General features: G+C 41.2%; 1 protein-coding gene across 3 annotated transcripts in view; it reads right to left on the bottom strand.

Moving 5' to 3' along the window:
* Positions 1–13,058, bottom strand: part of PRORP (protein only RNase P catalytic subunit) — a 46,658-nt gene that overhangs the window by 29,059 nt on the left and 4,541 nt on the right. For all 3 annotated transcript variants that reach the window (XM_048059955.2, XM_066998008.1, XM_048059954.2), the window contains exon 4: positions 10,928–11,060. In XM_048059955.2, the coding sequence (XP_047915912.2) occupies positions 10,928–11,060 (133 nt within the window). The remainder of the gene's footprint in view (positions 1–10,927; positions 11,061–13,058) is intronic.

Raw genomic sequence — 13,058 nt, 5'->3', positions numbered from 1 at the left:
AAAGTGAAAGATGCAAACACATGGTGCACACTCCAACAGAGGCTATTTTCCCAATGCCAACATTGTTTGACGCAGCTCTGACTACAGTCAGGTACACATTTCTAGAAAACATGGCATACGTATAGCCTTGTCTTCAAGGGCTCAGTGCAATACAGAACAAACGTTTTGTGAAGAATCCTTAAAGAGGTATTTTATTTCAAGTGCCAATAGTTACGGAGCAGTTCCTTGAGGGGATGAGAGCTCCTTGAGTGCTCTGCTGAGGAAACACTGCAGCACCCAAGCAGGGTGGGCAGCAGAGGAGGCAGGCAGGGGGTGCTCCCCTCAGCACTTTGCTCTTTGCTCTGCTCCTTCTCCTCTCCCAGCAGGAGCTGCCAGCAGGGGCCTGCTAAGCGGGACAGGCTCAGTGCCTCTCAGCAGCCAGCTCCTGGCTCTCTCTGGTTTACTTTCGGAGCAGGGGAGAAGCTGCACCCCTTACAGTGCTCCCTCGCCCCCCCACCTTGCCCTGCCATCTCCTCCTGGCCACGTGTCCGGCCCCAGCCCCAGCCGAGGCCTGTCAGCGTGTCCCGGCGGGCTCCCAGCTCTGCGCGGCTCTTCTGCCTCACTACCAGGAAACGCCGCAATACAGCAGGGAGAGAAAGAGAAAACACTCCCAGTACCAGTAAACGATGCGATTCTGGAGGAAGAGAAGGCTTGCTGCCACAGGAGACTGTTTTCCACACAGGGGGAGATGAGGAGTTAATGGCCATTTGTCTTTTGCACTTACTCTGCTAGGTTTAATTTATGTCATCAAATTCAGAAGACTCCTCAGTGAGAAGCCTTAGAGAGATTAAAAATCCCCAAGGATCTCTTCATTTTCTCCTCTCCACCCACGTTTCCCCAGCAACACACAAGATTGCTCCTTTCCTTTTCCAGAAAAACAAAACAAAGCAAGAAAAAAAACAACACAACACACCTGAAAGAACCATAGAAGATCCAGGTCTCCTTCCCTGAGAGAGAGCTTTTGAGTTGTCAAATTTACCATCCTCTCCAGACACAGGGAAGGAAAAGGGCAAACCCTGGGAGTAAGCAGCAGGCTATGCCATCCAGGTGCAGTACAAAGAGTTATCCATTCATACACACTGACTTACACGAGAGGAGAGAACGTATACAGTCTGAAGGATGCTAATCTTTCAAAGATCAGGATTTGTCTGTATTTTATCCAAATCTTACAGCTACGGTAATAAAGAGATGATTCATCTAGAGTTCTTTAAAGATACTCCCCTCACTAGCCATCTGGAAAAATAAATTGAAAATCTTCCTTATAAAGAGGAATTAAGCAGAGCACAGCTGCAGCCAGGATACAACTGATCAGGAGAAGCCAGACCCCAAAATCACCCATGCGGTACAACAGTGATGTGAAGGTTGATTTAGGCAAAAGGAATCCAAACAGGATTCCCCTTCCAAACTGAGGACGCGTTGCCTGATCTAAATGCACCAGTGTGTTTGCCTGACAGGGAGATAATGGGTACAGGAAACCAAAAAGGAACATTTAGATGAAAACTTCCTGCTGAACACAACAGGGAGCACTTCTGATGAACCCTTACAAGATGCCAACAAGTAGCGAGACATCTCTCTTTACACACAAGAGCACTCAAACAAACACAGCAAACACTACAGCAATTGCTAACTTGTTCCAACTGGGTTTGCCTCAAAACGATGCTGAGGAGAAGTTTCTCTTAATGCAAAGGAGCTACAGAAAAGTGCTGCAACAAACTGTGCAGCAATTCTGCTGCGTTTGCTGCCAGGTGTTGCGCAGGAGCCTGTGTGCCTGATGAACGTGCCTCGCTGCAGCAGGAACATGGGCAGCCTGCAGAAAGGAGGTTGCTGTGGTACCCTGCGTGCAAAACAAAAGGGAATTGGGAAAAAAAAAAAAAAAAAGCCTGATTTCATTCATTGCCTCGCTGGGAAAATAGGGAAATGCCAGCTACGCAATCATTAGAAGTGATTCACAGCCACTTTTACTAAGAGATCTTATGTTTGCAAATGGACACCACACTGACTAAATCGATTTATTACTAAGAGCCAGCCATAACAAACCCATTATGGAATTTATCCTGACATAAAGAAGTGAAGACATTTAAACTATTTTTTTGTTTAACCACTAGCATGTGGGTAGCTGAAGTCTATTCATATCTCAGCCAAAGCACGAAACGATTGCACATTTTTTTGGTACTCAACACCAGCTGGATGTCTCACGCTGTATTTCACCATCCTTTTTTACTGGTTTGTACTGGTGCTGCCACAGAAAGAGATGTTTCTACCTTCTTCCTTCTCTTAGCCATTCATTCCTAGCCTAACCCCACCTCTACCTATTCAAACATATCTGTTGGCACAACAAGGAAGGCTGGAACGGAACAGACTTCAGCCTGCACCAGTTGCCCTGGTCAGGTCAGAGCACAGAAGTCTGTACTGGCACAACGTGCAGAAAGCACACAGTCTAGGAATGAGGCTGGGAGCAGGTGAGACTCCTGGGGTCAGCGGGTAGTGCTGACTGTGCTAACTCCCAGGATTGTGAAACTACAGAATTTTGTGAGAGTTTTGGTGATCTCTCAACCTGAGGTATTGGAGTGAAAGTTTAAGATCACTGAAAGGTTAGATCATAGCATTTTTTCTGCACAAATCTAAATAGGAAATGTACTGGAAACTAGAAATAGAAATCATGGTCTTTCTCAAATTCTTCAACAATCCAAAATGTCCCCTAATCTAAATGCCAAAAAACAAAGTACAAAATGCATACAAAGGAGGTACATGAGCAAATCCATAGAGGACTTTAAATACAAGAAAGGCCATTATGCTCATGCAAACACATGGAATTTGGGAAGAAAAGAAAAAAAAACTACCAACAGCTATTAAAATCACTGGAAAAGCAGCTGCTTGTCACTCCTTCCAAACAATAGAATCTGTGCTCACTCATCAGAAAGGGTGGAGACACGACAAGTTGATTATGAAGTACAAAGCTATAGTTACCAATATATATATTTTACAGAAGCATTCACCATATTCTAAGGTTTGTACAACAGAAAAAGCAGTGCTTCCCCTCTCCATATTGAATGGCAATATACTCAAGTGCAAGGAAAGAGTAAACTCGAATTAACAGAATATGATATTGCACTTAAATATCACACAGCCCTACCCTAAGAATCAAACAGTGTGTTTTTCAACACTGAAAGCAGCTTTTAGGGAACTGAAAACATTCACTTTTTAGCAGTTTCATACAACGTAAAGCGATGGGGGCTGCTTTGTTTTTGGCAGTGTTTCCTGATATCAGAAGAAAAACACAGGAATGAGCATTAGTGTGTGAGAAATAAAATTCAGCTGTCAAACTGAAATCCAGCCAATTTCTTTTAAGGCGCCTTGTGTTGCAACTACTGGAGCCCTCTTAAGTCTGTTTGTTGCTGTGCCTGAAGGGTTTAAATATTTCCCCCACAGTTTCAAAGCCTGGAAATCCCCTTCAAACCCGTATAAGCAGGAAGGCTTTTCTCAGTATTGTGTATGGTAACACTATGTACTCTGGATTGCATACGATTTGTTTGCCCTCTATTATTATGCCTGCAGAGTTAACAAACAATGCAAGAGTCTCCAACCGCTGTGTCGCTGTGTCCGTAACCTCCAGAGATACTGTCACAAACAAGAAGGACCTGGGGTGGGAGGCAGAGAGCAGGCACGCTGGCAGCCCAGCAGCGCTGTTGCAGGACTTGGTGCTGGCTGATGTGGGTCCGTCACACCAACAGTGCAGAACTCAGGCCTCAGCAACCCAGGCAGTGCACTTCTGAGATGTCCTTCCTGAGCACACTTAACATGGAGGAAGGAACGAGAAGTTTGTGATGCTGCCCTCAGTGGAAAAATGCCCTCATCTTTGCACTGCTGCCTTTGGAGATGAACTTGAATGCCTAATAACACTGTAACTGGCATTAAAGACAGACAGTGGAACAAAAAAGCCATGCAGTGTGAACTGCACCAAAAAAAAAAAAAAGAGCATCCAAGTACACAAGGCAGACTAGCACTTACTTAGTGCTAGTCCATAATCTCCATGTGGAAAGATGTCTCATGAAAATCAGAGAGCCAAATATACCTCCCTGCTGCCTTCTCCGTTATGCTGGTACAAATGCTTGAAGTGAATCTAAGCAAGGAACAGATTTAGCTGAAAAACCACCCAAGAGAAAATAAAACCTGATTTTGTCATCTAGGCTTGTCCATACTCAGAATATTTCCACTCAGAATATCTCCACTCAGAACTGGAGAACTGAATGGCACCAAATGTTCTAACCCTATTTTAATATTTCTGGAAACAATCCAGAGAATTATAAACCAGAATCTGTGCATTGTAGCAGGATTGGTCAGATTATGGAAAACTGTATAAAACCACTGGAACACCATGATCTGGAGGAGTTTCATGTGCACATCTTTTGCAAAAGACATCTCAAAAAATTATTTCCATGTGTCAATGTAGGTAAAAGAGAACCACATGACATTAATCATATTTTCAAAAAAAAACTGACATAACTTCATAAAAAGCTACTAAACCACTGAACAAGCCATAGCATTTTCGAAAAGAGAACAAAGGGTCATGCTAAAAAATTAGCATCTTCTTTCAAAGTTCTATACTAATTCCCATATGTACATGAAATATTTTACAGACATTGATGAAAGAGAATGGCACAGAAGAAGCCAGACCAATGATGAATACAAAACCAAATTAAATTTAACATCAAAAAGATGAAACAATGCATACTATGGAAAAAAGTATACTTACATTTTACAGATTTCTGGAGGAACTGTATCTACTTATAGGATCATCATGTGTAATGAAAACATCCACTCACATTGCTGCTGTTCTAAAACAAACCTTACCAAATCTTAAGAGATAAGGCATTTGATAGATAACATGAAATTATTATAACTTGTTAAGCCATTCTAGTTACCATAAATTACAACGAAGCCCTGTGTTAGAAATTCCATAGGTCTCTGCAGCATCAGAAAAATCTGGGTTTGACCACAGCTAGAGACCAGCTCCTTGACTTAAAAGCAAGCATTTTTGGTGACGGACCAAAGGATGAAATGGTAAAGGACCATTTGATTATGCCCAAGTTCAAAGAGGTAACATTTCAAAGTGTGTATAAGAACATGAGCTCATACTAATTTTACTTTAGAAGGATTATCAAAGAACTTAGCAATATTCAAAGGCAGAGAACACTGTCTGAAGAAGTCTTAAGATCCTAATTAGTGGAATGAACGAGCTGCAACTACCAGACTGTGTATCCAAGGGGTTTCCAATAAAATAATCTCCTTGAAAATAAACTACTCAGATTAAGTCAGATTAGTTTAACTCTTAGGTGAAAATTTACTATTCTGACTTCACATTTATGGCGCCTGTCTGCCTCTGTGATCAGCTAATGAACAGGAAAAAAAAAAGGAATATTTTATCAAGGTATGACATTCTAAAACCTTGGTGAATCTTTTTATTTCTTCTATTTCTCTCTATTTCTTTTTGTATGTTCTAGCTAATGCAAGGAAGATACAGATCTAGAAAATCATTGCATCAGCAAAGCAAGCGTATTTTAACCAAGGAAATGGCATTCAAAAAGATTAGAAGATTAGAAACAGATTTTTCTTACTTGATTGCCCTAACTGGAGTATTGAGTATGCTAGGAGAATTTCCAAATACAGAGGTGACAAAGGAGCAGTTTGAAAAGACTGGGTGGTACAACAGAACAGGTTTAGACAATGGATTGAAAGAAAGGAACATTATTTTCTTCTTATCTTCTTGGTGGCCTAATTTTGGAGCACAATGAGCTGATGGCATAGTAGACAGTGACCTCAATAAAATCTCAATTCATTCCTTGTTAAATGAATCAAGAAGAGGAAGACTGGACCACCCCAGAAGATCCGACCCAACCCCAACAAAGATTCTCTAACACTGAGGTAATCAAGGGGAAGAAATACATGCTAAATTTATTTCTTGCTACTGAGGAAGCAGCTTAGTCTTTTTATTCTCTGCCAAAATAATCTCCGTGCTTCTCTTTGCTTCCATTATCAGGAGCCTCTGGGGTAAGAGAAGATGCAAGAGAAGCCTTAGAAAAATTCCAGCAGCCTTTGTATCTCATCACCCATTTCCCTGCACAGTCTTCCCTCTTCCCCTCCTCTTCCTTCCTTCCAGAAGTTCTCTCCTTTCTAGCAGATCATATCACAAGAGTGTAACATTCTCTTTGAATTAAATGGAGGCAGTAAGACAGAAAGTATGCAGGATAAGTTAGTGCTCTCAGCCTGTCTGGGCGATCTAGTACTGACATTATCCCAACATCCACCATAAACCATTACCCACCTTTATTCTACGCTTACTAAGATTCAGTACAAGCTTCAGTAGTGGATCGAGCTCTGAAGCTAGTCTTCCTTCTAACCCCCAAACTAACCTAACCAAAACACTGCAACCGAAAGAAACCCACAGCTAATCCTGAGCCCCTCAAATCTCCCCTGTTCCTGTGGCATGTTACAAGACCTAGCAACAAACCTGGCTTGAGGCAATACGGGATTCTGCCGTACTGACTACTAACCTCATCCCAATTGAGTCCAGTGGCCCATATGTAGCAGAGAAAAAATAATTAAAAAAAGTTCAGCCCTGTCTACAAATGTTGTGTCTTATCTTTGTAGGTTTTCCTAGATCTATGACAGGACTCTTCAAGATCCAGGAGTCAGCAGGGCTAGTAGTGGTGTATTTAATTCTAATTGCAATGCTAACCCTATTCTTATCTAAGGACCATATTCAACCCATAACTAAAAATTAGCCACAAGGCAGTAACGGACTTGATCATCACTGTGTTATTCTGCAACACCTGTAAAATCATCTGTAGAATAAAAAATGTTCAGCACTGGTTGTCCTATAATGAAATAAGTCAGTTTTTTGATTCCTGTTGTTGCTGACTGTCATAACACATTTGTTCCTACCAATGTCACTTCTGTTCTAATGCTGTGACCAAACCAGAGCCGTACTGAGCGAGCACTTCAAGTATTTTAACTCCCAAATATCAGCTCTTGCCTTAGTCTTGTCCATAGCCCAACACCAGCACGCACCCAAAAGGCTACCAGTAGGCTCTTCATCTCCACTGCTATTAGCTTTCATTCGATCCTAATGAACTTCTAAGATTCTATCAATAACTCAAGTTCTCCAGTGCCTGCTGTCCAAAACAGTAACCCCCAAACAACAGACTTCCAGGACTTTTGAGATTCAGCCATACCAAGTTCTTCCATCCTCGCTATCCTGAAACCCCATCCTACCTACAACCCAAAAGAACCACAAGAAGTGTCCCTGTCTAAAAAAGCCCCATCCCAGTGCAAGGTGCAGCGTTCACCAACAGGCCACATTTTTGTACTCCTACTGTACATAAAAAACTTAACTGGGACTTTGAACCCTGTGATGCAGTATGGCACACACCTAGGAGGGAAGGGGGACACATGAAGCCACAGGAGAAATTCCACCCAGCCTTCTCCTTCCTTCTTCTCCTCACAAAGTCCTTTTGCTCGCTGGCACTGACAGGAAGAAGGTAACATATGGGAGCATGGGTAGAGGAGGTAAATGGCCCACACAGCCTGGGTGGAGCACACACTGTGCACTGTGAAGAACTAGATGATCTTGCTAGAAGCTGAGACTGCGTCAGACAGTTTTGGAGTACATACATTTTTTGGAATTAGTGAACTACACCATTTAGAACAGAACTCACATACAGCACAAAGGGCTTTGAGGCAAATTGTGCAGTTGGGACATGTCCACATGAAAGGAGAACCAAAGCACTGTAGGAAAGCCATCAATCTAAAAGCTGACAGAGCGCTTTATTTTCCATGCTCCTCGGAAACAGCAAAGCCTCATTCAACTGCAAAAATAACAGCAATATGAATGGGTCACTTCCTCTTCTCCCTCCAGTCTCTTATACTGTAGAAGGATTTGTAAAACCCCTTTACACAATTAGCCCAGACCTAGTGCGGGGACTTTACATGCCCACAAACCCATCTCTTCCTGCCTTCCTGCCAGCACACACACACACATCTGGCATGTGCTTCCTTCCTCCTGCACAGCAGCCCTTACCAGGGGCATGAAGTAGCTGTGAAGGGAATGAAATGGCTGCGCTTGTGTATTTGAGAGAAACAGCTGAGAGCAGCTGAGCATGAAAGTCTTCACAGCAAAAGATGCTGCTGCGTCTCAGGATACTGATTTTATCATCTCAGGCTCAATAGCAGAGCTCCCAATTAAATGCAGCCAGAGTAAACAGGCATCCAGCTGAAAGCATCACCCAGACACTGGTACAAATGTGACAGTCCTGTTACGACTGTGTTCTTCCTGGATCAGCTGCAAGGTTGCAGCTCGCTACATCTGACCAGCATCTGACATCCTTATTACACAACTTTTGGTAGTTATGAACAAAAATCTGAATTGATGGCTATTTTTAATGTGTCATAGGTATTTTCTCATCACGGATGACCATACATAGTCCAAGTAAGCCATCTTTTCAAAATATTTGAAAAGTATCGTACGCTGCCATTCTTATGTGTAATCCTAAATTGTTTGATTTTCTTTTCTAAAAGTATCTAAAGCCAAAAATCTCATTATTTTTTTAAACACAGCACAACAGACTACTGTTGGAGGATCCTCAATAAACCATACCTCTGCTCCTCACTTGCTACTCTGACTGCACGTATGCTTCAGTGAGAGTAAATTACAAAAAAAAGGCAATGACACTGCTGTAAGACAGCAGACTATTCCTTAGTGAAGAAAAAGGAAAATTCCAAATGCATTACAAATGCAATTTAAAGCATTATTGGAACAAAACTTTTTTAGAGCTCAAAACAACTCAAACTGTTTCCCTGATTAATCATTTTGTTGCAAGAAGCACTGATGCATTGAGGAAAATTAGTTAAATGAAAACAGGGAATAGAAAGTCAAAATACTTTCTATTGCAGCTACTAGAAAAACGTGACTGCCTGGAAAATGCAAAACCCCCTCTCTCATTTATTTGCCTACATCATGACTTCAGCCTCCTCACCTAGCTTCCTCTCTGGAAAACCCTGGCTGCAGGAGAAGTCGCAGAGTCTGGCATAGCAAAACTGGGCAGGATATTTTCTCCGTCACGTCTGCTTTCACAGAACAAAGGCAACAAAAAGTCCCAAAGTTATTTCTGGAAACCTCCAACACATCACAACGCTGCTTGGCCTCTGCCACACCTCCACGCTCAGCTCTCAGAGCGGGAGCGGACTCGGAGCCATGCAGCCAGCAGCGAGCACACCGAGCTTACCCCCTCCCAGCCTCCTGCTGCCCACCTGGACCAAGGCCGACACGCAACTGCCCTAGAGAGGCAAATGACAGAAATGCAGCTACCGCACAAATTAGCAAAATCTATGGGCATCAAAACTTAACACGGATTCTTTGTTTCATTAGACTGCATTCACTAGATCGATCAGGTGCGTTTCCACTATTGCTCAACTGGGGCGTGAATGACCCATTACAGAATTCCCTAGTTGAGCTCCCCCCCCCAGATGGTGCTGCTAATCTAGCCCTGTACACTTCACACATTTGAAATTTTCAGGACAGCAGTCACCACACAGAATGTGAATGAAGCTTCATGGACTAGACAGTTAACTGTTTCAGGCACTGAATTTTTGCTGTTGCTTTCTTTAATAAACCTACCTCAACTATAATTTTCCCAAAGGTGTTTGGAGAACGAGTAAAGTTAGTTCTACAGCATGCAATAAAACGCTTCCTTTTGTTTATCTTGTAATATTACAGAACACCAGTACCCACTGAATACTTAAAATTATTGCTATATTTTTAAGGATAATTTCACTCCCCTCCACAGCCAGATCTGCCAAAAGTCCTGAACTAAGGAGAGTATCTGTGTAGAAATTAGATATCTGAACAACAGGCTTCATACACTACAAGCACCCTGACATTAACTGTTTCAGATTTCTTTCACCGTTATACATGTGCAAGGGCTGTGTCTGCAGAAAGCCTTAAACACAAACCTGGCATCCTCTCCCATATTTTCAGAACTGGCACAGAACAGAGGTGCCAGCTGCTGCAAAATGACATCAATACTTACCGAGGTAAAGCAAAACCACCCCAAGATGTGGTGTGGGCTCCACCTAGTGGAGCTCAGCTTCATTCAGTATCACTATTGCTGGATCTCCACACAAAACGAGTAGGAAGCAGAACTGCAATATATAATATAGCCTATGGGAATTACTCCCTCTTGTATGTATACAACATCCTTAGAAGAGCTTGACGCTCCTGATGTATACTCTAATTATAAATATGAAAGTGCATGTTTAAAATCAAGCGGTAATTGGTTGGTCGGTTGTAAAATCTGAGTAAACAAAATGAAAAGTGGATCTTTATTGTTTCTGGCAAACAGCCACCAAACTGAAAAATCAAGTATTCGGCACATAAACACAAGCTTCATATATGATACTGAACTTATCAAGGACTTCTACTTTTTTTGCAAGCTCAAAATGCTATATCTTACTTTGTTCTAGTTACTAAACTTTATTCCATACTTAAAATGTATCTTTTGAAGGATTAGAAGATTTCCACAGCTTTTCATTTTTTATTTAAAAACATATTTTTTCCAAGTTTCCTTTACATTTTAATTATTTCAGTATCCATTAATGACTGGTTGAAAATGTAAGAACAAAAACAATGCTAAAGAGATCAAGGTTTAGACACGTTTTATCAACAGAACTGAATACATATACATATATAGAGAGGATACTTCAAGTAAGTATCTAATGATTTATTAATGTTTAAAGCAAAGAAAAAATAAGATTTGTAGTGTTTTCAAAGAAATTTAATATTAATTATATATCACCCTCCTAGCCAACGAGCCTGACAGCATGCAAGACCTACCTGTGGACTTGTCTTTCTGAAAGTGTCAGTTCCATGTATCACATCTCTTATTATTCTTTCACTGAGATTATTATACTCCTCTTTGCTGAGCTCACTATCCTCCAGCTGATGGCTGCAAACTGGGCACTGTCCACTGTATCAATAGTGAAACAAGAAGATAAAAACAAAAGACTTTTAAATAAGAACTGCCTTAAATTTTATTAATTTGTCTGAGTATGAGCACATTTGGGGTTGGACCCGATGATCTCTTGAGGTCCCTTCCAACCCCTACAATTCTGTGATTCTTTCCAACAAATCCAACAGAGTAAAATTATGTGAAAATTAGTTGTACTCTTTCTGGGATGCATCCAAAACTCTGAAGTCACTCTAAATATTTTATGGGCTTCCATTGGATCAGGATCAAAGAGTGAACTCTAGAGACATTTGAGGATTTAGGACTAAAATTCTGCAGGATCGTGTAAAAAAGCTGTGGCCGCTTCTAGATTTTTGTACAATCTTCCAGAACTATGCTGTTAGAAAGAGAATAATCTTTTTAAAAATCTAGCCTTTTTTCAGTTGTTGCATGTCCCACAGCCACAGCCTCTGCCCCAACACACATTCTGAAGAAAATCAAAGTGCCATTACTTCCAAGTACTGTTTGTTCATTCTTTTGACTCTTTCACAGTTGTCCCTCCCTTTAGCCCCTCCAAATTAAGCCTGTACAGCAAGACAATGCAAAACTCCGTACCCAGGTCAGAAATGTGTGAGTCATGCACCATTGCCACGAACCTCTGGGCCTACCACAAAGCTATCAGTAAGGTGTGGGTAGCAGTGGAGGACTGAGACAAAACAACATGTGTCTCAGTGCTTCAGTTGTGAACTGCATGAACTCTTTTTTTCCCCTAAAAAGCTTGTTTGAACTTTCACAGATAAGCTTTCTAAAGACAAATGAATGAGCTAAAAATATACATAGACTTCGTGGTATATATACTTCATGACGTGCATCAGTGAGCGTGGGTTAAAACTGGAAATGTTTCCAAGCTTAACTCTTTAATAACTATGTGAAAAAGGAAAAAAAAAAAAAAGGGTCAGAAAGGACATTAAAGAGAGCTAAGACACAAATGACTGTGAATTTCTGTAGCGTATGTTAAAGTTCTTAAGCACTTCTTCAAAGAGTATCAGACATGAGATCCACCTTGCCTCTTCATCACCAGACTGGAGATTCCAGCCACGGTACCAATAAAATAAGCAGAATCCAATGGTTTGTTCAACAGGCAATAAATTAAATAACACTTAGTCGGAACGGGTCTTTGATAATTCCTGGCTGCCAAACAATGAATTTTCCCTGCTCGCTCCCACTTAGGCTGCTCTTATATGCAGGATATGTTGTTGATACTTCATTTTCTCTTTTCTATCATGCCCTGTTTAGAAGCTTATATTCACACAGCTGGACATACTTTGAAGTGAAGAAATAAACATTCTCCTCTAAATCCAACACAATAACTTATTATCACAAGCACAATCTCAGAACTGAATCAAAGGCTTTGAGCTTCAAGTGTTAATACGGAACAAGTTGTTCTCCTCTGACTTTCTCCACAAAGATATCCTGGAGATACCAAGGGTAAGCCACTGTAATTTTCTAAACCATGGCAATCAGAAATGTGAAATTCTGCCAAAAACTGATGTCTGGTACACATTAATGCCTAGACCAATACCTAAAAACAAACCAAGAGTGCATTAATTGCATAGCTGACCTCACTGACCATTTTATGATTTCATGCCGAGAAATTCCCAGACAGAAAGCTTTCACCTCTGTAAGATATGTACCTGTCCTTACAACTCATTGACTGTTAAACCTCTTTTTTTGAGGGACAGAGCTAGAGTATCACGGCACCTATGCAAAACATGAAATCAGACGTGATAATTGGCTCAAAAAAAAAAATCAAGCTTTCTATAGCTGATCTTGGAAAACCAACACTTTTGTAACTTTGCAGAGGGTTCAAGCTTCTGACTATGACTACCACAGATCAAAGAAACTAGAAGCTCAGAGAAAGAAGAAAATATCCCGGCTATAAGCATATTAGATATAACTGCCAGTATTTATAAAAAAAATCAGGACAACCTATAAACGAGCCTACTGAATTTTCAAGCT

Source organism: Anser cygnoides, chromosome 5 (genome assembly GCF_040182565.1).
Source record: "Anser cygnoides isolate HZ-2024a breed goose chromosome 5, Taihu_goose_T2T_genome, whole genome shotgun sequence".
In the NCBI taxonomy this organism is placed as follows: domain Eukaryota; kingdom Metazoa; phylum Chordata; class Aves; order Anseriformes; family Anatidae; genus Anser; species Anser cygnoides.
The sequence above is the reverse complement of the archived record's forward strand: the minus strand, read 5'-3'. Positions and strand labels throughout refer to the sequence as shown.